Raw genomic sequence first — 27,678 nt, 5'->3', positions numbered from 1 at the left:
TGTAATGCCACAACCGTGGGACCCGAATAAGGGGGTTCCCCGGCCAAAGCATTATCACCTTACGCCAGGGCTCGACAAAACCCCAGGGCCAGGTGGGCCAGGTCGCCATGGCAACCAGATTTGGCTGCCTGGCGATCAGGTTTTCAACAACCCCCGGGCCCTGTAGTGCAGACCACGAGTCCACACTACAGAGTAACAAACATACAGCCGTCAGCGGTGGCTGTATGTTTGTTATAGCAGCCGATGAGAGTCTTGTCAGACTCTCATTGGCTGCTGCGTCGTTCACGGAGTTCACTCATGAGCTCCACCTTCCGGCTCACCCCGCAGCAGGTTGGGAGAGACGTCATGACAGAGCGGAATGCAGAGCGGCCAGGAGGAGCAGACAGTGGCGGTCGGCAGGAGCGGGGATCAGGTAAGTTGTGTTTTTTTTGTTTTTTTTTAAGGGGCCCTGCATAGGGGGGGGGGGTGGCTGCTACTGTAGGGACACTGCATAGGTGGGGGTGGCCGCTACTGTGGGGGCACTGCATAGGTGGGGGTGCCGCTGCTGGGGACACTATGGGGGGGCCACTACTAGGGGAAATGCTTAGTGGGGTCTACTACTGGGGTCACTGCAGAGGGGGGATTATTACTGGGGGCACTGCAGAGGGGGGATTACTACTGGGGGCACTGCAGAGGGGGGATTACTACTGGGTCACCCAGTTAGTGGTGTGGCCATGGGGGTTGGTTGTCAGGGATGTAGGTGCTCAGTAATGCTTCCCGGGGGGAAGGGAGAGGTCTGGCTCCTACACTTTCATCCTGGCTCCTAAGTCTTAGAAAAATTTGTCAAGCCCTGCCTTACGCTAATCTGCCCAGGCTAAGAATCCCTGGGGATGTGGGGACCAGCCCCTAATAAAGGGGTTCCCCCTCTCAAGGGCACCCTGGGCAGAAAGCCCGGGGTTATCCCCGGGACCCCTGTGTGGTGGGTGCCGGGTTGATTGTGTAAAAAAAAATTATTAAATTATATTGTCTTTTACAGTAGAGCTAGAGGTCCCAGCAAGCCTTCCCAGCATGCTGATACTTGGTGAACCACAAGTACCAGCATGTGAGGCATTAAGGGTCAGCTGGTAACTCCTAGTTCACCTGCAAAAGAAATATGAAAGTAAACACAGGACACACCCACATCGTGATAGTATAACTTTAATAAGCACACTCACATATACTCGCCTACAATCCCTGTACCCATTCACGTCCTCTTCTCCATGTAGCATACTCTCCTAACCCTTGGTTCCGGTTCTCTTCAGTCCATGTATGCATCCATCGTCTTCTGAAAAAGACAAAACCTGAGCCACGGACCTAAGTACCGCCCTCTAAGGATGGTACTTCCCGAATGAGTGCTCAGCCGCGGCATTTCACATAGAAATGCTTAGGCGGAGTGTCCATGAGCGGTTCCCACCATTGTCTTCATTGACTTTGGATATATAACCATGTTTTCTGATAATTGTCGGGTTTTTATTCCCTATAAGAAATGTATGTTGCAATTTTATGCTAGTTAATATTTTATCACGCTGTTTAAAATTTGGTTACTAGTGTTGCATTATTGTGCAATTTAAGGGTTTGTGGTTTATACTTGCAATTGTACCACATGGGTAATTCCAAGGCACTTCCAGTAAATTCGAATTTTCATATCAGGTCAGGTGGAATATTTTGATAAATGGGCAGAGCAGTTATTTGTGTTTATATGACATTGGCAACGCCTCTTTCTGACTGCAGCAGATATTTGTCCCTTATCAGAGGGGCAATACAGGCAATTCTGGAATTTTTTGTTTATCTGTGTGCGACTGAATCTGTATATGACGTGGTACGATGCAGCAACTGCAGCTTGTTTAAGGAAGGAAATGCAAACCATTTGGTATTCAAATATTTGTATACAATATTTCAAATTGCTTGGGGGAAGAGGTAGGGTTGATAAAGAAATTAAATGGAGTCCAATAGTTTGGGGTACATAAAGCAAAGGTAAAATGTGTACAAAAATATTAGTTAACCTGGTGAGTTCAACATAAAGAAAAGATAGATGACTATTACGAGTTTGTGGTTTATTATCTAAAGCAAATGTACAGGCTGACAATAAACAAAGGTATAGTTCTTGCGCCACTAGAAGGGGTCAACAAATGTTCATATATGTTCATATATCAAGAAAAGTTTATAATCCTACAAATTATCCAGTGACTCCAGTCAATAATATTCCTTGTACAGTTCTCTTGTCTCAGATCTTCTTATAGACAGGGAATCTTCTTATAGACAGGGATAATACTCTCAGAGGTAATTCCAAAGATCATATGTCATATGAAAGAGAAGTAAATATAGCTCCACATAGTGAAATACTTCAAGATAATTTTTATTCCAACAGAAAAATGTATATAAAATAAAACAGAAACACAATCCACAGGATAAAAGGCAAATTTAGCCGTGTACCGTGTAATAGGGGTGCAGTCTCCTAACACCCAAGCAAGCATAGGATGGAAATTCCCACAAAGTCTCCCGGGAATCCCCCCACGGTACCTGCCACACACAAACGCGTTTCGACTCACAAATAAGATATTCTGAGGAAGACTCTTATTATTTGTGAGTCGAAACGGGTTGGAGGGTGGCAGGTGCCGTGGGGGGACGCTTTCTAGACTGCAGTAAGTCCACAAGTCATTCCCGGGAGACTTTGTGGGAATTTCCATCCTATGCTTGCTTGGGTGTTAGGAGACTGCACCCCTATTACACGGCTAAATTTGTCTTTTATCCTGTGGATTGTGTTTCTGTTTTATTTATTTTTTTCTCTTTCATATGATCTTTGGAATTACCTCTGAGAGTATTATCCCTGTCTATAAGATGATCTGAGACAAGAGAACTGTACAAGGACTATTAGTGACTGGAGTTACTGGATAATTCGTAGGATTATAAACTTTTCTTAAACTTTTCTTGATATATGAACATTTGTTGTCCCCTTCTAGTGGCGCAAGAACTATACCTTTTTGTTTATTGTGATGTCGATTTTGGAGTGAAAGAGACCACTCCTATGTAGTTTTTTGAAGCCTATAGTAGTTTATGTGAAGCGCTGGTGCATTTTCTTTCTGTTTTAAACATACAGGGAGGATGGTGGGGTAGTCTTCTTTAAACTGTATTAATATACATCAGATCAGGGCATGTATTCAATTAGAGGCAAAAAGCAGCGATTGTCAAAGTTTTCGCTGACGCACGGTTTTTGCCTGTTTCCAAAGTATCGCCCTATTCAATTCCAGGACGATATTGCCTTGGCGAAAACTCCATAGGCAAAGGCAGGCAAAAAAGTTTCTCCACCCAAAGGCAGGAGAAAAGAAGTGCAAAATCCATATTTTGGGGCAAAAATGTGGGGACTTGGTTCAGAACCCTTTGGACCCCCCCAATGAATAATTAGGCAAAACAATTATCTTAATTCACCCCAAAAAAGACATGTCATTTTTGGGGAGAAAATGACAAGTGTTGGAAAATGGGTATAAAGTACTGGGACAGGTATTTGGGGTGCTGTATAGATGGGACAGGTGTTTAGGATTGCAGGTGGCTTCAGCAGTTGTATTTTTAAAACATTTTTAATCTGCACTTTATAGACACAAAAATATACTAGTACCCATTTTAACTACAGCAATTATTTTAACGATCTCTGCTTTTCGCAGCTAATTGAATGCGCCCTCAAGTATCCAGTTCACAATTCGATAAGTTGGGAATAAGGTATATATTTATTAAAGTGCAAGTTTTTAGAAGTGGAGATATTGCCCATAGCAACCAATCAGATTCTACTTTTATCTAGCACCTTTTATAAGATAGTAGCTAGAATTTGATTGGTTGCTATGGGCAACATCTCCACTTCTGAAAACCCGCACTTTAGTAAATATACCTCTAAAGGGGCATACACCCTAGACTATGTTTGTGAACAATATGAATATCGTTAACAATGCCATGCTGCCCGCACGGACCCGCACTGTGCCGTCGTTCGTCGTGGCCGACATTGGTAGTGTGCATACACTAATCAATGTCGCCGCCAGGTACCGCTGCAGACGATATCGCCACATACATACATTGTCTAGTGTGTATGCGGCTTTAGTCTTTTCTACAAGAAGGCAGCAGAAGCATTCTATTTTGTTTTAAACCTTATTATTGTTGAATGCTTTGATGGCAGACTTGCTCCTGACAGACGTCAATTAGATTAGTTTAATAAATCTTGCTGAAGGGAAAAGGTAACATTACCACACATATGAGGTGTACTGAGAAGCAAATTCAAAGTAATACTGGTGTGGTAATGAGAATAGGTAATTTACTAAATTAATGTTGCTTACAAATAGAACTTTTGCAGCCCACCAACCCATGAACTTAATCCTACAACATATCACAGACAGAAACTCAAACACACCTAGATGGGAGCAGCCAGTCTGTTGTGCATCACATTTATTAAAACAAAATAACAGACATTTCCAGTTAAGTATTGCTGACACTTGCTACTATTTATTTTGGTTACAATGTTGCATGTCTTCCTGCAAGAGGAGTATACTGAATAGTCTGAAAATCATGTGAAATGCCTTTGTCAGGCTTATCGGTATTTCCAGCTTATTGCACTGTCAAACCAGACCCATGCAAGTCACATGTCACTTGGCCGGGACTCGTCAGGGACAGGGTGCTAGCTGTAGCAATCTTTCCTCATGTACACATTTGCAATTGTGAAATGTAATTTTGAAACATACTTTGTACATGAATTCTTGCTAATTGGAACAAAGTTACTTCTTTACTGAAGAAAAGCTAATGAATAGTTTCAGTATTGCTGACCAAGATATGTGCCAAATTTCATGATAACTTGCCACATGGCGGTACTGATCTGTGACTGATCGTTTTTCTCTCTCTCTCTGCTTTTTGTGAATGGGATATGACTTGGGATATTCTAGAAAAAGTAAAACCAAAGCCTCACCTGGGGTTGCATATGCACAAAAAAGGCACATACTGTACATTGTTACCATCATTATTGTACAGTAACTAGGCTGAGCTGTAACATGACATACAGCACCTCCCAGCTGTCCCAGCCTACGCTGGCCAGTCCTGATTTGTGGACCATATTGTCCTGTTTGTGCTAGAGAGTTGGGCAGTATTAGTATCTTTACTGCTGCCCGGCATAGCAGACCAATGGTGAACAGGTAATGAATGAGTGACTGATTCACTGATCTGAAATGATCATATGTACAATCTATGCCTTTGCCTATAAGAATATTTCTAGAGAGAAGCATTAATTACCCTGTTTGTAATTGTATCTGAGCTCTGCTTTTGTTGTCTCCTTAGTTATCTGGTATGGTACTACTGGGCATTGGCCTGTGGGCATGGAGTGAAAAAGTAAGTACTGAGCTACTGTACATGTGCCTTTTATATGTGAACATTAAAAAAGCTAAAAGGAACAGACATGGGGCATGATTCAGAGATGTGCGCTATTCCGGTGTTTACACAGTTGCGCATTATCCGGCAATCTGCGCATGCGTCTGAGTCACACGGCGAATGCGTCTTAGTACATTACCGTAGTCGACTATTTTCTCGTGGTGCGATTGACAGTCAGGGGATGTCTGTGGGATGTAACGGGGAGTGGTGGCCAAGAACAGACATGTAGCATCAGTTTTCAGGGCATGTCATAGTCTGCGATCCTGTACACAGTGAAAGCGGCTCAGGCACACGGTCATTTTGCGCGACCATAGAGCTACCTATAGGCCAATTACTGAAGGACCTGCGAGTAATGCTGCGTCTTTGTATGTAGATGCCCGGATTTGCAAAGCCGATGGTGGTAGTCTCAATACATTCCTCAGCGTCTGTGATATTTGCATATGTTCGCACAGCAGCTTCGATGGCATTAGTGTACATATCTGAACCAGGCCCATGCTTTGCTATTCCAATGCCATGTCTAGGTTATCAGATTTTGTGCATTTAGGAATGAATGAAAAATGTTTTATTATCCCATGTTCATTCTAACCCTTATAAAGTATTTACTTTACAGTTCATTCTTTGTCCTGACGCTCTCTTCCTTCCTATGAGGAGTTTTATCACCTGTTGTGGGTGGTGGCTTTGGCATGTTTGTAAGGATTTTTGGTACGTGTGTACTGTACAGACTCATTGCAGAGAGAACCCAATGAATGTTTTAAATGGTACTTTGTACTTTACGTACACAATACTGAAAGTTGTCCCCTCTTGGGCTCGCTGCGCTCGCCACATTTCGGGCTTGGTTATATTCCGCCTCTATGCCCACTTGGATGGTTGGGAACGACGCTGGACACTGGCTGATGACGACAGTGACCTCTCCGTGAAGAGGATTTAGACATTACCATTATTGATAATAATAATGAGTGTAGGGTACTTGGGTACTCTCTGCAATGAGTCTGTAAAGTACACAAGTTCCAGATTTTTTATTTTTTTTTAAGTAGAAGAATCCTTATATAGCCTGTCTGGTATATGAATGTAGACATAAACAATCTGATGTACTCTGTGCTTTTTTTTTTGTGTGACAAAAAATGTCCCGGTACTCCATTAAACTTAAAGTAGATAAAAGATTTATTGTAGCTTCCACACTGGATAAGTCTTCAGACAATGACTTTTTATAAGGTGCTAGTACAACGTACTGTTGCATACCGATAAAACAAACAAACAGATGTACAGTAAAATGTCTATAACTAGTTGTTTACAAAAAGAACCATTTGCGGTTAATCATCCAAACCATATGCCATATGAAGGGCAATGTTATTCAGATTCCACTGTCAAGTGATTGTGTATAGTCTATAAACCTGTAATGAAATGAAAGTACAGTAACCTTAGGATCATTGCTGCACTTACACCAGAGTTTTGCATGCAGAATAATACTAGTTACCATTAAGTGATATTGGCGAAGTCTGCAATACTATTCACCCTGTTTTAGGTATTTTTTACACTTATCTGGAGGTACTGTATACCTTCACAAATCTTGGTCCTTGGTCTATAACTATGTAGTTATTTTCTGTTTGACTACAGATTATAGGCTATTTGTGAATGTTTCTATTTGTGTCAGTGTACTATTTAACTATCCACTTCTATAAAATGGATGCTCGTGTTCATTCTAGCACCCTGGGCCTGTCACAACCCCTGCAGTTCTTCTTTCCTGCTTGGGGTGTCACTCTCTGCTCTGGTGCTTCTAGCACACTCAGCTAATGCAACAAACTGCTGAGATAAAGACCAGAATGTGCTAGAAGCACCAGAGCAGAAATCGACACCCCAGACAGGAAAGAGAAACTGCAGGGGTTGCGGTGGGTGCAGGGTGCTAGAATGAACGCTACATATCATATATAATTTGCTTATTTACACAGTATTTACAAGTACTTGTATGATTCTGCTTGTAGCAATCCTTTTGTTACATTGCAAAGATAAAGTATGCATTTAATGTTACCATAATGTATTCCTTCATTAGGATTTCCATCTCGGCCAGCTGCCATTACCAAAAGTGTGTGCAGTATAATGTTGTATGCAAGGCACCAGAGGATCAGTCCTGGTTTCTGCCATTATGTTGTCAAGGTGCAACAGTGATGGGATAGACTTTTATATAATTTGTTTTCCGTATCCCAGAGAGGCACGAATATTAATGGAAAAGGATTACTGCTGAATGTGGCTTAATGCGTCTCCCCTATGTATGGATGGCATGGCCAATATTCTTCTTACTTTTTTTGTTTCCATTGGCATAACATTGTCCCCATTGTTGGAATCCAAAAATTACCACTTGAGTTGCAACCAAGAGAAGAAAATATAAATAAATATATATATATATATATATATATATATATATATATATATATAGTATGTGTAAATTATTTATCTGAGATCAGTAGGCTAATGTTGTTCATTTTAGTTTCCTTTTAAGTATTGTTAAAGATGGTTCTACTTAGCTGTTTCTTGTTGTTTTAGTATGTTTATATTTAGTATGTTTTTGTTTTAGATTGCGGAATCTGTGAATGGCAAGATTAAGATTAAGAGGCAAATTTCCGATTTAAACTAAAATATTGCAATGTAAATATATTTTTGGTCGAATCCTTCCTGTGCTGAGGATGTGCATATATTTACGGCTCTATTGTTCTATGTTCCGTGGGCTTACAGGACAGGAAGTGGTTTGATGAGTCTATCATGATGTTAAGGTGTTTCACAGATAAATCTGATGTGTTCTATGCCACATGTTTTTTTTTTTTTTTCAGATACTTAAAGAGCCAGTAAAATTTATCACTTGACATAACCTCCTGCAAGATATTTGCGTTTTTGACACAGAATTTTGGTTTTATTACACATTAGAGTGTTAATATTGTATTTTGAATTGCTATATTATATACATTTTATATTCCGTAATAAGAAACAATTGCTGTCAAGAATTATTGGATGATGACATTAATACACAGCACCTAAGTACATTTTTATTCTTTTTCTATATTTCTATGGTGGGTGTAAGGTGATACTCGAACAAGTTATTGGTTGCAGTGTTGTGGGTTTTTTTTGTTTGTTTTTAGTGCATTGTATTTTATTAACTTTTTGTGTACATTGTAAATTTGAAATGTCATTATTTCTTTCAGGGGATATTGTCTGACATAACAAAAGTTACGCGACTCCATGGGTTTGACCCTGTATGGATGGTTCTAGTCGTGGGGGTCATTATGTTCACTCTGGGCTTCGCTGGATGTGTTGGTGCTTTGCGAGAAAACATCTGCCTTTTGAAGTTTGTGAGTTACAGTCTACATCTCAAACCTAAACCTGTGTACATACAGTATGAAGCTTTGCAGGGAAATAAGATTGACATAGAGATGTGTCCTCATACACTGTTGCTGCAGTCACGCCAAACAACTCTTCTCGGGGCACCAGGTCTCGTACGACTCTGCTTACGCTGAAGCCTTATTCATCTGAATTTGCGTCTTGGTCGCGATATGAAGTAAAACAAATATTTCACAAGACTCTACTGATTCATTTGGTATGTGAAACTTTTTTATATTTTGTGTGCAACTGAGTCTGAATTTGTATACAAAGTGCTACAATGCAGCAGCCACAGCTTTTTTCCACGTCAAGTTCCATTGTACAGATTCAGACTCTGTTGCACACAGATATACAAGTGAAGCATATCAAATTAATTAGTACAGTCTCATCACGTTGTGACTAAGACGCAAATTCAGGTGTAAAATATGTGGCAAAATTTCGCTAGGCGCAAACCAAGTTGCCCAGGAACTGGCTCAGTCGAGCCAGGCATCTTGTGCCGCATGGCATATTGAGGCTAGGTGTATGATTGATGACACATCTGTAGTCAATGATTAGTAGACCTTAGAACCTTTTTCTCTAGTTGTCAGCCAAGTGCTTTCTGTAGATTGCTGCAACAGTGCCATCTGCAGACTTAAACAAGGTACTACTTGGTGAAAAAAGAAAAATGCATACTGAATTTGCTATGGTGTTTTTTATTTTTATTTTTTTTAATGTTTCTCTAATTATCCTTTTTATAAACCTGTAGCTAATTCAAGAATCTGTCTATTAGCATGAGCAGTATGTATTGACTTCTCTTCTGTACCTTTCCATAGTTTTGTGGCGCTATTGTCCTGATCTTTTTTATGGAACTGGCTGTTGCAGTACTGGCCTTCCTCTTCCAAGACTGGGTGAGAGACCGAGCCAAGGAATTTTTCGAGAACAACATTCGAGCTTATCGCGATGATATCGACCTACAGAATCTCATCGACTCCCTACAGAAAGCGGTAACTAATGACAAGCTAGTGACTAACATGGTATGTAATATATGCATATGTATAATATGTGCTTTTCTCTCTCAGAATCAGTGCTGTGGTGCGCAGGGTCCGGATGACTGGGATTTGAATGAATATTTTAATTGCACTGGTGAAAACCTGAGTCGAGAGAAATGTGGAGTTCCCTTCTCGTGTTGTATTGCAGACCCAGCGGTAAATTCACTCGACTATTGCAAGCAAAATTGAGCAAATAATGTAATGCGGTCTGTTTCAGTAAGGAAAGTTGTGGCTGTACAATGTGCTGCCTACTATGTATGCATATTACCAAGCTGCCTGAGACATGAAAACAAAATAAGGATATGATAGCAACAGAATAATATGAATATGCCTCTTACTTCCTCTATCCTGCCTGGGGTGTCACACTCTGCTCTGGTGCTTCTAGCACACTCTGCTGATGCAATGATTGTTTTGCGAATACATTCGCACAGAGGATTCAATCACAAAAGGAATGACATGTAGTCAACATTTTAGGAAAGTAACTAGGGGGGTGGTTAGAAAAACACAGGCTTGTCTGTCCGATTAAACACCGTTTTCTGGGCATCCATAAATTAGCCACTACGCTAATGTTTGCACCAGGAGTCCCGCTGTGTCTGCAGTATCATAAACTTACTCAGAAGGCTGATGGTCACCTGATCTGTGTTCAGTGTTTCTGGCTCTGTGCGTGAGAGGCGGGTTTGAGATGCTTTCAGTGGGAGTCTAAGCGCTGTCGGCAAGTGAGTCACTACCATATTTTCAAAGCTGTGTTCCAATGCGAAATCACAGCTGCGATTGCATTATTGTACATCTCCGAATCAGCCCCTGACATTTTTATTTTAAAATATTTTTTTTTCCCTACTATTCCCCTACTTATCTTTTGAACAATATATTATTCCTCCACACTTCCACTGTCATGACTGCCAAATCCAACATAATTTCTGTAATTAAGAGTTCTTGTATCTGATACATAGGAGTATGTAATGGGTGCAGGGTATGCGGTGCGCACGGGTCCCATATAATTATACTTACCTCTCTAGAGTTCTGTGTAATACTGGGAAAATGGGGCCTGATTCAGACCCAGTCGCTAGGCATGCATTCGCACGTAGCCTGCCGATGTTTGCAATCTGCACATGCGTACAAGACGCAGGGGCGCGAATTAGTGCATGCGATCGGGAAGCACTCGCACCCTGTACACAGACGCTCCGCAAGCATGAGTGACAGGTTGTGGGTTGTGACAGGGGCTGGTCGATTGTAACGGGGCTGTGGTGGTGCGAACGCAGGCGTGTCTGTGCGTCTGAACACCATTTCAGGGGCGTGCATAGTTAAGACGCATTGTCGGCGTACATGTCACATGGCTGAATTACACACAGCAGTGCTTGCGGTAGGGATGGTCATTCACAAGTGCTGCGTATGGGTCCGATGTTGCCGATTGTTTAATACACTTCCTGGAGATGACGTATGTTACTCAAGGAAAGTGGGTGTTTTGTGTAAGGCTGGTGTAAGACATAGTGGGCATGCTAATGTCTTGCTAGCGATCGCGGGATTTGCATACTTTGTCTGCTGACGGCTGCGTGCGAACACATCCTAGGGAACGGGTCTGAATCAATCCCATGGTGCAGTGGCCATTTTACTAAAGAGATTCACGCATGCACAGTAGAGAAGTCTCCGGGAACATAGCGCGGATGCCATGTTCCCGGAGACCTGCTCATGTGCAGTAGTCTCTGACACAAAGCCAGAGTATACTGTACTGTCGGAGAGGAGAGGGCCCACACTTAGCCTGCACATGGGCTCCCTCCTCTCTTAAACCGCCCCTGATCTGTTACAAAAGCATCCTATCTTTCTCCATCCAATGAACAGGCAAAACTTTGGGGATTATGCTTGTCTAAGTTGTCTGCACTATTTATTATTATTATTATTATTATTATTATTTTTTTTTTTTTTTTAAAGCTTAAGGAATTTAATATTTTAATGGTAAACCTTTTAACCTCATCTTTTTCTTCATTTGTATTTCCAGCAAACCGTTGTGAATACTCAGTGTGGTTATGATGTCCGTAAAAAGGTGAGATGTATGACATTTTCTTGATACCAACGTTAGATGTTGTTCATGAAAATATTTGTGCACTTAGACACAATTGTTTAGTAATTATTTGTAATTGGGAATTGTGCAGGAAAGTGTATATTCATTGAGCTGTATACACTCATGACACTTCAGCCAAATACTATTCTTAGAATTTTATTTTTTTTTTTGCCTTAAAGGGAAATTAACATAACCTAATTTAAAATAAAATATAATTATTTTTTTTTTACAGCAAATTAAACTTTGTCATTTATTTAGTTTTACATATGGAAAACCGTGTAAATCAGACTTTGCCACAAACATGTATGCTAATTTTCTGCAGCATAATTGTATTTAGAGTTATGACAAGACTTAACTCATACTCATGTCATATTGTGCAATTGAAAAATCCATGATTATCTGGCTAATTACAAACATGCCACACAAACAACAAGTATCTTAGCGCAAATCCAGAAACCTCTCTTCTACCTGTACAGTTAGTAATGAGCTATGATTATAATAATGAAAAAATATTAACCGCAACAAAAATAGTTTGCGTCTACATGTATATGTACATGATTTCAGAAGACTATATATTCTTCTTTTTACATAGTGATAGAAGCGAGGATCATTAGATCATATAACACCACCCCCTGCTGGTTGGGGACATAAGTAATGGCCATTATTCATCAAAGTACTCACTTCATTTTCCCATTTGGCACCATTTCCCATATTTTTGTTTTCCTATTTGTAACCGTAAATAATAAGACAAATCCAAACTATTTTTTGTGGTTAATAAATTTTATTAATTGGTTTACACTTCACAATTATTGCCCAGATACTCCTAACAGCAATATTAAATTACATAAATTCAGTAGAAAACATTTTTAATGTTCAAGTGCTTATTAAAGCAAGTGCTATGCTAAGTACAATACAATGTGTCGTACTTGGAAAATATATAAAAATGTATATAATTTTTTTTATTTTTTGGCAGTCAATCGCTGAAAGAGCCATGACAACATATGTGAAGGGTTGTATATCTGCCTTGGAGGCTTGGTTACCGAGAAACATATACATAGTAGCTGGCGCGTTCCTGGTGATTTCAATTCTGCAGGTATAATACATCTGACTATTGTAACTGACCTGTTAAGCAAAATCCTTCATTTTTATTATGCAAAGCTTTGGAGACCATGTGATTCTCATTCATTAACAATTTGGTTTATTTTACATTACTAAGTTTCACTACCAAAGCGACTTTGATTTGGTAACATATTAGAATTAATATGCCTTTTCTGGGCTTAATTTAGGGAAATTGATATAAATTTAAAATAATGGGCAAAAAGTATGAGAAAATACTGTTTTTTTTTTATTTATTTAAATTTTTTTTGTACTTCTGGTTACTTTCTAGTAATTCACACAGCCGTTTCTTTTTGCACCAAATTTTGGAACAATTAAACAGTTTTTCCAAGTTCACAATAGAATATCTGAATGTAAGACACAGTTCTAGAGTGGGGTAGGCAGTTTCAGAGTCTTTTGAACGGACAAAGTAACAAATACATTATCATGTCAAAGATTGCATAGGTCATATTTCGTATTGGTTATAATGCCTCAGACTTTAGTACACTTTCATTACTAAACAAACTCCGTCCATCATGCGGTCTGCCTAGTAACCCTGGTCCCTTACAAAAAGAAGTCTGGTTAAGAACTGTAGGGTAAGTCGTTCTGTACATTGCTGAGGTAGAAGGAAATGCTATATGAACTTTCTAAATGACTTAGTAACAGATCAGCAATGGAAAGGCAGGGTAGATTAAGCTGTGCAATTTTTTCCTTAACTGATGCCGCCAAGTCCTGTGAGGCACCTAGCGTCTTTTCACTTGAAAATGCATCTTAGTTGCAGTGTGATGTGGCTAAAATGCACCAAGAGACTGCACTAATTAAAATGAAGATGCTCAGCGTTACCAAGTCATGGCGCGACTAGAAGAGCTGTCTAACGCGCAAGGAAGCTAGACGTATTAGGACACATATGTATATTAATGATTGCCCATGAGCCTTCTTCCATGGGTGCACTCAGTGGTAGGGTATCCTTACAGGAATTAGTCCCACCAAGCTCACAAATAAATATTGTGCAAGAAAAATAAATCAAAAATACATCTACAGTGGAAAAAGATAATTTGCATAATATTGAAACAACATTTATGTTTTATTGAAGTTACACCAACACCAAGAGGGCTTTTATGCTGTAGTATGTCGTTCATTGTAGGCCTGTACTGGCAGGGGCCTAACAAGAGGAGCGACTGGTTTATTCAAATTAAATCAACTACCACAATCAAGGACAATTTAAAATTTTAGAACAGGATAAAGGTCCAGCTTTTGCATTTTATATAAGTGTGTGTGTATTTATTTGAAATATATATACAGTATGTGTGTATGTATGTATGTGTGTGTGTGTGTGTGTGTGTGTATATATGTGTATATGTATGTATGTATATATATATATATATATATATATATATATATAATTATGCTTGACAAAAGCGCTGATTACAGCGCTGAAACGTCGCAGACTCAGCAGTGTTGTTTGAAGTTTTTTTTCTTTACGGAGTGCCGCCCTGTGGCTACTAATAGATATAGATAGATATATATATATATCTCTATCTTTATCTCTACTGTACAAAAGTTTTTGGCTGGTGTGGAAAAAATGCTGCAAAGTAAGAATGCTTTAAAAAAAAAATTGTTAATAGTTTATTTTTATCAATTAACAAAAGACAAAGTGAATGAATAGGAGAAATCTAAATCAAATCAATATTTAGTGTGACCACCCTATGGGGAAAGTTTACAAAGCATCGGCTTCTGTAAGCTGCTGCTTCCCAGCGGGTTTCAGGTACATATTTAAAATGGCACCCGGAGTCAGTGTAAAGTCCTACGTGCTTTACACTACACTGACTCCGGGTGCAGTTTTAAATATGTACCGACAACCCGCCAGTGCTTTGTAAATTCTCCCCATTGACTTCAAAACGGCATCAATTCTTCTAGGTACACTTGCACACACTTTTTGAAGGAACTCGGCAGGGAGGTTGTTCCGAACCTCTTTGATAACCACAGATCTTCTGTGGATGTAGGCTTGCTCAAATCCTTCCGTCTCTTCATGTAATCCCAGCCAGACTCAATGATATTGAGATCGGAGCTCTCTGGGAGCCATATCATACTTCCAGGACTCCTTGTTCTTCTAAATGCTGAAGATAGTTCTTAAAGACATTGGTTGTATGTTTGATGTTGTTGTGCTGCAGAATAAATTTGGAGCCAATCGGACGCCTTCCTGATGGTATTGCATGATGGATAAGTACCTGCCTGTATTTCTCAGCATTGAGGACGCCATTAATCCTTCACTGTTGCCTGCAGACACTCATTATTGTATCGCTCTCCAGCCCTTCTGCAAACAAACTGCCTTCTGTTACAGTCAAATATTTTACATTTTGACTCATCAGTCCAGAGCACATGTTGCCATATTTCTGCACCCCTGTTCCTATATGTTCGTGCATAGTTGAGTCGCTTGGCCTTGTTTCCACATCAAAGGTATAGCTTTTTGGCTGCAATTCTATCATGAAGACTTCTTCAAACAGTAGATTGGTATACCTGGGTCCCACTGGTTTCTGCTAGCTCTGAGCTGTTTGCACTGCTGGACATTTTTCGATTTCGAAGGGAAGTAAGCATGATGAGTCTTTAATCTGATGCACTAATTTTCATTGGCCGACCACTGCGTCTACAGTGCTCAACGTTGCCCATTTCTTTGTGCTTGAACAGCACATCTTGAAACCCCAGTCTGCTTTTAAATCTTTGCCTGGGAGAGATCTTGCTGATGCAGTAGAACTACCTTGTGTCTTGTTGCTGTGCTCAGTCTTGGGACCTGTGACATGAAACTGTCTTCCACAACCTCACCATTGTAGCAGGGTTTGGCTGTTCCACACCCAGTTTTAAGCCTCCTACACGGCTGTTTCTGTTTCAGTTAATGTCTGTTTCAACCTACATATGAAAATGATGATCATGATCACCTGTTTGGTATGATTGGTTAATCATGCACCTGACTATAATCATACAAAACCCATGACTTTGTGTACCTAGTAGAATTGATGTTGTTTTGAAGGCAAATGGTATTCACACCAAATATTGATTTAGTTTAGATTTCTCTTCTGTTCATTCACTTTGCATTTTACTAATTGATAAAAATAAACTAGTAACAATTCTATTTTTGAAAGCATTCTTACTTGGCAGCATTTTTTCAACACCTGCCTAAACCTTTTGCACAGCGTTGTTTTTGTGTGTATGTACAGTATATGTAAAACCAACCACCATTTGTTGGTTTCATTTTATGTGGCAACCCACTACAGTCCTTCCGAACTATACAGTAGTATTGTAATTGTCATCACTTCTCACATCAAAGAAACAAATTAAGTAACTTTTCTAATGATTTATAGCTTGACTATTTGACAGCATGCTTCGTGGTATGCTTTTGATATTAGATGAGAAGAAGCTGTTTGTGGTTCACAGACTTGTCAACATTAAAAAAAGGTTAAACACACATGAATAATTCAGCATTTCATTAAATTCTGTATGTTACAGAGTGAGTTAAGACACTGTTTGACATTATTGTGTTACACAATCTGTATCACTGAACTGCAGAGTACAACATGAAACTGGAATGCTTAATGAACAAAATCTGTCCATCATAAACTCCTATCCTATTTACAACAGGTTACCATGTTAGGAGAGTGGTGTTTCTCTCCTTACATTGTGTTTATCCAGAATCGGTATGAAATACCGATGGACGGGATGCCAGCTTTCAGTACACTGACAGCGGCATCCCAATGGTTCAAATCCCGACAGGGGAACTGTGAGTAATGTTTGTGGTTGGTTTTTCCTACCACAATCATGCGAGCAGTTCTGACTATAAAACAACCAAGTGACGTGGTCGATGACGCTGCTTTGTTAATTATGCACACCCTTAAAACGCCCGTTTTGACCGTTTGGCACGCCTGCATTCGGATGTCCACTCCCCGTTTTCAAGCACCTTCCCTTGTTAACACCCACAAACACCTCATCCTGTCACTCAAAATAGCAGGCATTCGCTATTTAGCGAGCACGCGATTTTCGGTCGCACTGACTGGTTCGCGCATGCGTATTAAAATCCGTACGCATGCGCAGTTGTGCGAACATCGGTAGGAACGAACGAGCGGCCGCTTACGAGCGGCTCTGAATCAGGCCCAATGTACAGAAACTTTGTCTAAGGCACAAATTATTAAAAATATTGTATAAAATTACCTTCAGGCTGTGCTTATAAGGTGTATATGAAACATAAATTAATTTCATGTGTGTACACAAACTGTGCTTGAGCCACAAAAATATTGAAAATATTGTATAAAATTACCAGCAGGCTGTGTGTATAAGGTGTATATAACACATAAATGCATTCTGTGTGTATATTGGGGACCCATTCCCAAGATATTTTATTATGATATGCAGTTATTCCAAAATACGGTATATTCTGTTATCCAAAATACCCCTGGTCCCAAACATTTTGGATATGGGAGACTCAACCTCCCCCCGGTGGTGCCTGAACCTAACCTTCCCCTGTCTAGAGCCTAACCCTAACCTCCCTTCTTCCGCAGCCTAGCCCGATACTTACCTTTCATCAGTCTCCTTTCAATCAGGATGCCTTCTGCCGGGATCACCGCGTGCGCCTCCCAGTTGTCGGGATCTTAACAGCATCCGGTTTAGTCAGCAGAGTGTGTAACAGGCTTGCTGGTCTACTGTGTAGAAGGATGGTATGGTGGATCCACAGACAGAACAGTTATGTCACAGCAGCTTAAATACACTGTACACTGCTGGACAAAAAAAAACCACATACACATTGCATCAGTTTCTTTAGGTTTCCACTCACAAAGTTCAATAATGGATGGTGACCCGTTGACATGTTGAACCATATGGTGACAGGTACCAAGCCACCACATGGTTCAACATGTCAACGGGCACCAACCATGTGGACATCTGTAATGTCAGCATTCTCAGAATGCTAATGGTTAGGGGTAGGCATTGCCGGGAGGGTTAGGGTTAGGCTGTGGGGGGGATTAAGATTAAGCACTGGGGGGAGGGTTAGGGAAAGGGTTAAAATACTTACTGGAACGCTGCTCCATCAGACATCTCCACTAGAAGTGCTGGTCACATGGCCACTGGGACCTGTAAGAAGATGTTGGGTCACCATGATACATTAGGTCGACATGTTATCCGTGATGAATGTTGACATGCTGTATATCGAAATTTCAACCATGTTGGCATTCTCATGTCCATCTGCTTCAAGGCTGAGAACTGTTGACCTAACATACCACACCCATCCAAAAAACAAATTGCTAGGTTAATTGACTTTAGACAAAAAATGGACCCTAGTGTGTTTGGTAACCTCACATGCATTAGAAGTTGCAAGATAAATTTAGGAGTATATTTTTGGGGTTGTCCTAGCTGAAGATAAAATAAAAGTTAGCCGTTTTATATAATTGTTATATTGTGTAAAAATAATTGTATTATTTAAAAAAACTACTTTGATACTTTACATTTTTTTAGGTGAATGAAAGCTCTTGGTTACTAGCCTACTTGTCTCAGATGGTCCCATGTATAGGTAGCCTTTGAACAACAGGTCTCCTCTATTCTGTATCATATATTGTTTTTGTAAAGTCTCTGCTCTCTTCTTTTCTTTAGCTTTCAATATACTACAAAGAGCACTGTTTCCTTATACTTAATTTGTTGTGTTATGAAAATAGGGTCTAGGTGCATGTAGTGTTCGTCTGTGAAAAATATATGTTAGGCCATTGACTGGCTCAAAGGGCTTTGGGCCTGATTCTGACCCGGTCGCAAGCGCTGTGTGCTCGCAACCGGGTTGATAGTAGACCAGTGCGCATGCGCACGGCGGAGCAGGATAGCGATGGGCACTCCGTCGCTCCGGGTCTCGTACCAAAGGGGGAGTGCTGTCGATGTTGAGTGACAGCACGCCCCCTCTGGTGGGCGGGCTGGGGGCGTGGCTGCCCAGACGGAGGCATTCCCATGGGAACGCCTACCATCTGGGGCCGGCCCCACTGACATCACTTGTGTTAGAGCCGAAAGCTCTCTGGGGCTTGCGGCAATGAGACTCTACCACAAGGGTCTCGTCGCAAGCCCAATGGTCGCGATGGTCTTGACCATCGCGACCATCATCATGGCCGCTCGCTATAGCTGTGGGTGGCCACCCACAGCTATGCGAGCGGCCAGAAGGCCGCTCTAAAAAAAAAATAGCCCGGCCCTGATTCAGAGCGAGCGGCTCTGAATCAGGGCCTCTGTACGCATGAGTAGTTCTTACACATAAATCCTACTTAATAATCTACAGTATAGAGGTGATAAATGGGGGAATTCAATTGGCCGCGGTAATTTACCGCAGGCTAATTGATCCCCAAGGGCTATTCAATTAGCCCCGAAGGCAGCCTGCAGGCTGCACTTAGGGTTTTTTTTTTTTCAGGTCTGATCACGGATTCTCTGTGACTCCTGTTAACACATTAATTTAACTGGCATTAAAAATGGGCTCGGTGAGAAGGGGAATTGAATAGCCCCAGGCATTAAAGTCTGCGGCTACCAGCCTTATTTTCATCCCCGTTATACTAACGGGGCTAATTGTGTTCAACTGAGAATCAGCATGTTTGTATGAAGTTATGTAATCAAGACTATTAACAATATACTGCTTCTTAGGAATTCTAAATTTAAATTTTGAACTAACTACATAATTCTATGTGTAACTCAAACCTTCCAGTTTGCAAAGCTATTCTTGTAATGAGTGTAACACATCTTTCTTTTTCCAATAGATTTTTGGTATTTACCTGGCTCGGACACTTATGTCTGATATTGAAGCGGTAAAGGCCGGATATCGATTTTAAGGACAAGCCCTCTAGACTGGAAGTCTTCATAGAGGCCCCTCTATATTCGCTATGTTTTTTTATTTTCTTTCTTATTGAACCGTATTATCCACTGGAGATTCTGAGCCAACACTCCTTGATATTCTGCATTTTATAAACTGAAGGTTGGCCTCTGTACAATAGGCCGACATGAGAACATTTTTGGAATATAAAAGGTGTTTCATTTCCGTGTAATGTAACGCAACATCCTACATCTTACTCTTTCTTTTTTATAAGGGAGGGGTTGGTGGCAGAGAAAAATGGAATCACATTTCCTGGCTGGAATTGGATTAACATATTTCTTTTAGTGTGGTATATGCAGCCCTTTCCTGTGTGTATACAGGGGCTATGCTCTGGTTTGTACCTTGTGTGAAATGCTGTTTCTGGACAATAACCACTGCTATATCTCGTTGACCTTAAAACAAAGGGAAATCCCCATTGTGCATTTGGAGTATTGATTACATTTATTTTTGTACTGTACGTTGCGAGTCACAGTTGCCGTGACCACCATCCACCGCAGTTGTCGTCCCGTCTTGGTGCCATCTCTGGTCATTTTCAAATGGCTGCACCATGTGACCAAAATAACATTTCAAGTGCTCTTTGTCTCCTGGCATGTAACGTTTCATTTAATGTGGTCTGTATATTTCAGAGTATTATGCATTACTTACCTGTAACCTGATCTGTGTTCATCTGTTTTAAAACACATAACGCAAGGAAATTTTATCTTTTCTACTTTAATCTTTCAACATTTTGGACGTTCATAAGAACCCAACATAGATCTGTGTCATGAGGATATTAATACTGACTTTGGAGTTCAGTATTCATTGCCAGTCACATTAAGGGAGCAATAGTTACTTCATTTGTAAGACTAATTTAAATCATACAAACGTTCAATGTGCACTTTTAAACACCAGATAGGAAAGTGTGACTTTTACTATCACTCATGGCCAAATAACGGAACTTGTGCATAATGATAAACATGGATTATTACTTATTTGCCTATTAAAAGTCATAATAAATTAACAGCATGTAACAATAATTTTTTTATAATTCATGGTTTATTTTCTTTGGCTTGCATGCACTCTACTACTTTTTGTTTTAAAATGGAGCACAACAGTGTCATCTTGTGGTTGCTGTAAATATTACAGGTAACAGATTTGTTAGAAAGCAAAGATAATATTGTATATTATGTATTTGTTTTCAACTAGACTGTACTTTAAATGTTTTTTGCATAGCAAGTATATATATATATATATATATATATTTTAGATTTATTTTATGTATAGACTCTTACGTGTTTACAATTTTACATTTTACGTTATTTTACTTTAAAAAAAAAATAGGTGGTAATGTCTGCAAGTATTCAAATGTCTTTACATTTTATTGATTTCTTGGCATTTGAACATAATGCATTTGAATAATTTTTTTTTTGTGAAATAAATTTGTGCAAAGGTCTACCTTATAATATGAGCACCTGTTCAACCAGTACCCATAGCAATTTGTTTATTTTTGTCACATACTTTTGATATTTTTTTTTTTTATAATTATATTTAGGCTAATGTACATGGCATGTAATAATATTAGTATCATTGCAGAATATAGTTAGATTTAATGATTGTCAACATATCAACTGCAGTCAAAACTGGAATATTAGCCACACACTGCAATCTGATTGTTCAGCCTACCATGAACTACTTTCACAGATAAGATTATTTAGATGCAGTCATGCAATTGGATTGTAATGTGAGTTAGGCACACTGCCATGCCACTGCCTGGCAGCTGACTGCTGATCCCACAATGGGGACCATCAACTGACCTGCTTTTCATGCCTGCTAAATCAAATTGTTTCCATCATTTTATATGGGGCCCCAAACTGTACGACCAAATTGAATTGTAAGACTCACATTAGACACTCCACCTGTCAGCTACTGGCAGTGATTGTGTTCCTTCCCTTCCCTAGCATACAATCCCTTTGTCTAGATTAGTTCATGTATAGATTAGCACTGTCTTGGTAAAATATTATATACATTGAAAGCCTTGAGTGACCTAGAAAATTATTATTTTTTAAATAAAGATGTTTTTTTTTAACATGTCTCCATATTTCTAGTTGAATTGAGTGTTGGCTTTTGTAGCACAATGTATTTGTTTCCATGTGCAACTTATTACTTAAGGGGTGTTTTACGTTAAAGACTACACAAGTGTAAATTGAACTATCAGGGTGATGGTGCTTTGGTTCTACATGTCAGTGTAGGGCATCACACAGAAATCTGTGTTTGTTCCCATCTTCTTAAGTAGGCGCTCAGTAAATGCAGCAGTAGAGCCCTTTGTAATGAGATGTTTTAACTTTGAATTAGCTTAAGATTTGTTTCTACAGTATTTTAATTTATCTGTCTCCATTGGTGAAAATAATCTTTATACAAAGCATCATGTAATCAAATCATAATATAACTTCAAAAGCAATTAATTAAAGTTACCCATCTACTCAATATGTTGGGCGTAATACATAATAATAATAATAATAATAATAGTAATAATGGCTTTTGTTTTAATTGCTATTGAGTGGTCCTATGGCTGTGTACTGTACTTTTTGCATTACTTATTCTTTATTAAAATATTGGCTTTTTCAACAAACGCACAGATTTTATAAAATCAAATTTAAACTGACCAAATCTTTAAAAATGCATTGCCTTCTGAAGCCCTGATTCAAAGTTTTTTTTTAATTTTTTTTTATCACTGTTGTGATTTTGATCTTCGAGTGTTGATGCATCAGTAAAACTATTGATATTCCAGTGAACCTTGTGTACTGATAATTGTCTTCGAAGTAACTGAGGACTGTGGATTATGGTATTATTATTATTTTTTTTTTAAACATAAAATAAAAAAATAAATGGACAAATCGGGGGTCTCTGCTACAGCCGTTTTATCTTTGCACTAGTGTCCAGAGAAGGAAGTTTTAAATATGTCCCTTTATCTTACCAGACCTAGAAATACATGACACTATATTGCATCCTATTAGGCAAACTTTCTTAATAAATACTATACTAGCATGGTTCGCACTAGCCAGTTTACATTGGGGTACTAATTAAAACATGTCTGTTCTGATGGTAGTAACATGTCACAAATGTAGTCACATCACAATGTATGTTGTGCAAAGATGGTTTTGTAGCTGAATGAGTATAGCCAATCCCTAGGCAGTAGATAGGAGGGAAGGATGCTGGGATATTGGAAAGCACAGTACTATGTTTGGTATATGTATGAGGGCATTCATGTAATAAAAGAAGTTTAGAATTATCCAAAGAAGTGGTCAGTGTTCTGGCTGAAGTTTGCCATTAGCTGCAAGACGTTGTTGGCTTGTTTCACTACATTGCTGTTGCTGTGCCCACGAAGCTTCTCCAAAGTCTCCTTCAGGTTCACCCCTTCCATTTCCTTCCGCAAATTGTCTGGAGAAAAAACATTTTAAGTGTGAAACCTAACAAGTGTGTTGCATACATCAGTACAAATATGTGCTTGGCATGCTGCAACAATGTAACGATACTGTGAATAAAGTTACATACACAAGCTTGGTTAATTTGACATAATACAAGAGTGGTATAGCTTTACTGCATTGCCTTAGAATTGAACTGTAATCTGAGCATAAAGTATAAATGTATACCTTAGCAGAAATACTAACTGCTGCTAAACATTACTAGTACATTAAAAATATTTTTTTTGTATCTTTACAAAATACAGCAAGCATACATAAGTGTATGTGGTAAGTATCGGTACCATAGCATGATTACAACACAATAGATAGATTTGAGAGTTGCCTTAGTTTTCAAGACAAGTGGAAAACTGTCCCTAAACATCCAATCTGCTTCCACCTATCAATTTATAGAATGCACTTGATAAAGTGGATTGTTTGCTATGGGCAATTTCTCCACTGGTCCTCTTCCTAGTAAGTACATATAGGGCTGTAACTAGGCGCGTACGCGTGGTGCCAACACGCACAGCCTGTGGGCAGCACAATCGCTGCCCCACGGCCCCTGGAAATGGCACCTTGCAGCCAGAATCAGTGCTGCGGTCCTTAGGATACTTCAGACATGTACAAACCAGCTTATACAACCCCCCTCCCCCCGTATGCTAGGGGCAGTACTATAATTACTGTCGCTGGTGGCACCACCTCATCAGCATGACTTCATACATTTCGGGGGCATGGCCTGCACAGGGCGCAATAAAGCCCCATTTTTTTGCTGATAATATACATACTAGCTTGTCCCAAGAAAGGATGCAATTTTGGAAGTACTCCATGTAATGCGGTGGTTAAAAAACAAGACGCCTACAAGCATAGGACTTTGACCGAGGAGGCAGGCCCTCACAGGCTACTAAGCAGCTGTTCTTCTGCTACCAAGGTAGTTCTGTCTGATCAAGATCTTCGAATTCATTTATACACCTCGAGGTTTGAGCTCCCCTTTAATTACCTCTTCTTCTTTTTTTTTTTTTTTTTTCACACTTCCATTACAATGACAAGTTTTGGTGTTGGATCAATATAACCATGTACTTCTGGAGTAAAGATAATGGAGGGGGTGCACAATTAGTATTTTTTAGGGCATATGAATTTCTGGTGCCTTGGATGCAGTGTCAACTGTAAAGAATCCTTGAAAGCAATATTGAGCCTGCCATATTAAAGTAATAATAAATGTCTTTTCTTCAGACAAATTTTACATTTGACGTTTTTTTCTTCTTCAAACTCATCTCATCCCCTCCCACCCACCTGAGATTTCCCTAATGAGCTATACAGAAACTCATCTCATCCCCTCCCACCCACCTGAGATTTCCCTAATAAGCTATACACAAACTCATCTCATACCCTCCCACCCACCTGAGATTTCCTTAATGAGCTATACACAAACTCAACCAGATGTCACTGTAGATAAAATAAGAAATAGCAACCACTAATACCTGATTCTAGGAGGCTGCACAAAAGGCCCATTGCATTGTATTTCACCTCTGGTCCCATAGACTCATCCTGCAACACCTTGTGCAATATCAACACCAATTCACACTCTTTAAAGGCTTCTTCTACAATGTCTGGAATTAAAATGCCATACAGTACTTAATGCATGTTTTAAACTCTGTGATGCCAAAAAATAAGTAAAAGTAAAGTGATGCATAACATTCCTTCACCAATTTATTTTATAACTTATAATAACTTGATTATGTATGTTATGCTTATTGACAAACAAAAATGACAAATCAATTTTTAAAACTTATGGGGAAAGAATTTTATATTCAATTATTAAATTACATTTTATGATTATACACAAGCTGGCAGCTTAATGATGGGAGTTGTTTGATAGCAATAATAAGACGAGAACTTTTGTTTCTGGGAGATTTGAGTGTTACAATTAATAGACTACTCTTTATATTATACTAGCGACCCGACCTGGCTTCGCACAAGAGCAATTGTGAATTTAAGGCGATAGGTTTTTTTTTTTAAACTGAGGTCTTTGTTTTTCCACCTTATGTCAACATGAAAAATGTAGTTTTGTAGTGACCCTTAAAAGGGACATGTAGAGTTGTCCATGAGAAAAATAGTCTCTACTTAGGTCAACTCCAGCCATGGTAAGTGTCTGTCCCTCTGCTTTATTTATTGTCATGCCAAAAAAGTCTTACTGAGAATTTAGCATTCGTTTTTCACATAAATGAAATCGGAACGGTGAAAAAGGGAGAAACTAAAATGTTGTCAGTAAACAGGGCTTACATATTATCTGGTTTCTCCAGTAAAATTGATGTATCAATTTCAACATGGTTTAAAATAAAGTCCATGGTTCGGATGTATCTTTTGCGGTTTAGGCAGCGTAAGCCAAGAAAGCGATCGGATGTGCATTTCATCATTAATTTTTTGTCATACGTTAATGCATATCTCCCAACTGTCCCGCATTGAGCGGGACAGTCCAATTTTTCTGAGTGTCCCGCGGGCCGCAGTTAGGGGGAGCACACACCGCTGCTTTGCAGAGTAGTAGGCAAGCAGCAGTAGAATAAGTGCTGTGTGCTTGAGCACAACATCTATTCATAGTGTAGGGGGAGCCTGGGGGCAGCCCAGCATCTTGGAGAGTGCTGGGCATGCCCTCATGGTGACATGAACTAGGGTGCAGCGAGGCTCCGTCCTATTTCCCCAATACTCCGCCTCCTTTTTGGAGGTTATCCAGGAAGAGAAAAGTTGGGAGGTATTTAGGTTCCATACACCTAAATCTTCCACGACAAATGCTCTATAGAATAGTGAAAACTGCATCAACATTTATCCAGTGTTTCTTAAGATTAGACCGAACAAACAGACTATGTATAGATAATTATGTTTATCATGTATATGCAAATGTGCCTAATACACCTAGGGGTAGATCTACTAAAGCTTCTCAAAATGAAAAGTGGTGGTGTTACCCATAGCAACTATTTAGATACTAGCGGGTAAATTTACTAAGATTTGAGATTTGGTTGAGATGACAATCTTAGGTTAGTTTAGGCATGTTTTTCATCTTAAACAAAAAATATGGTGGTTGCTCACATCAGCTTAATGACATTGCACAGGTGCTTGTAAAGGGCGGGGTTTACACTAAACTACAGCAAAAAAGGGATATTCCCTCCAGCACACTGCAGCAATATCAACAAAAATACTTGAATCCTACATGATAATAGAAATTCAGAGGCATTAGTTACATAAATTTGCAAATATATGAATAAGTGCCAGGCCAGCGTCAAGGCTCCTCTATACTGGCGTCCCTAACATTAAAGGGTTCACGTCCGAGGAGCAGGGTACCCCAAAAAATTCCAGCCAAGGACCATCTCCAGGGCATCGCATGAAAAGGGGAAAAAAGGTAATGGTGAACTGTAAAGTATAGATGTGTAAAGATAATCAATAAGTGTTAATTAAATGAGGGAGAATTAAAATGACATAAATAATAAACAAATGGAAAGGTGATGAAAATATATCTATGTGAATTAAGTGGTGATGCCTTGAAAAAGGCCCAGCCAGAGCAACTCCGGGGGCCCCACTCCCAAACGCTCACCTCAAAATAATTATTGCTACATAGTAGCACCCACTCATGTGAGCGAACACAATACTTTTGGTTTGCAGTTCTGTGAGGCATGAAGGGAACAAGCATTGGGAGGATGTGCTGATGTGTATAGTGCCATGTGGAGGTTTCTGGGTACCTGCTTATACTTGTGCTGTTATTATGCAGTACATTAATTTGTAATTGTATGACCCCAGAGTGGGTGCTAATATCAGGGGCGTAGAGAGCCACGCCGGGCCCCGGTAAAGAGGGGGCGTGACCTAATTTCAGATGGCGTGGCCACGCCCCCTTGGAAAAAAAGTTTTGCAGCGCCGCTTCGGGGAGGGGGCGCTGTGAGCCCCTCAGCCCGGTGCAAAGCCAGTGGGGGGTGTGATCAGTGTGATTGCTCCCCCCTTCAGGCATAGGAGATTGCTGTGGCTGCTACTTAGCAGCCGCAAGCAATCTCCCACTGCAGCCCAGCACACGCTGTGTGCTGGGCTGCTGCAGAGGGAGGGAGGAAGTGAGGGGGGGCGGCGCCAGACCCGGGCCCCTCTGGAAGCCCGGGTAAACTGTACCGGCGCCCCTGGCTACTATTGGGTAGCAATAATTATTTTGGGGTGAGCGTTTGGGAGTGGGTCCCCCAGAGTTGCTCTGGCTGGACCTTTTTCAGGGCATCACCACTTAATTCACAAAGATACGTTTTCATCACCTTTATATTTGTTTGTTTATTTGTCATTTTAATTCTTCCTCATAAACACTTATTGATTATCTTTACACATCTATACTTTACTCTTCACTATCGCCTTTTTTTCCCCTTTTTGTGTGATGCACTGGGGATG

At 39.9% G+C, this 27,678-nt stretch overlaps 2 protein-coding genes across 3 annotated transcripts in view; one reads left to right on the top strand and one right to left on the bottom strand.

Annotated features, from left to right (window-relative positions):
• The window catches only part of TSPAN14 (tetraspanin 14), a 114,128-nt gene that overhangs the window by 35,996 nt on the left and 50,454 nt on the right, over positions 1-27,678 (top strand). The window contains exons 3-9 of one of the 2 annotated variants that reach the window (XM_088463085.1): positions 5,326-5,376; positions 8,607-8,753; positions 9,594-9,764; positions 9,840-9,965; positions 11,803-11,847; positions 12,839-12,958; positions 19,722-21,899. In XM_088463085.1, coding sequence (XP_088319211.1) covers positions 5,326-5,376; positions 8,607-8,753; positions 9,594-9,764; positions 9,840-9,965; positions 11,803-11,847; positions 12,839-12,958; positions 19,722-19,793 — 732 coding nt within the window. In that variant the 3' untranslated portion in view covers positions 19,794-21,899. Of the gene's footprint in view, positions 1-5,325; positions 5,377-8,606; positions 8,754-9,593; positions 9,765-9,839; positions 9,966-11,802; positions 11,848-12,838; positions 12,959-19,721; positions 21,900-27,678 lie in introns of those variants that run through there. The other variant, XM_088463086.1, reaches the window with a different exon arrangement.
• Positions 20,547-27,678, bottom strand: part of LOC148443245 (rap1 GTPase-GDP dissociation stimulator 1-A-like) — a 154,657-nt gene continuing 147,525 nt past the window's right edge. Inside the window, exons 13-14 of the mRNA XM_088463084.1 lie at positions 24,750-24,878; positions 20,547-23,251 (exon numbers count right to left, since the gene is read on the bottom strand). Coding sequence (XP_088319210.1) covers positions 23,100-23,251; positions 24,750-24,878 — 281 coding nt within the window. The 3' untranslated portion in view covers positions 20,547-23,099. The remainder of the gene's footprint in view (positions 23,252-24,749; positions 24,879-27,678) is intronic.

The sequence above is a fragment of the Taudactylus pleione genome, unplaced genomic scaffold (assembly GCF_031769625.1).
Source record: "Taudactylus pleione unplaced genomic scaffold, aTauple2 ptg001314l, whole genome shotgun sequence".
Taxonomy (NCBI): Eukaryota; Metazoa; Chordata; class Amphibia; order Anura; family Myobatrachidae; genus Taudactylus; species Taudactylus pleione.
This window is presented reverse-complemented; position numbering and strand designations above follow the sequence as displayed.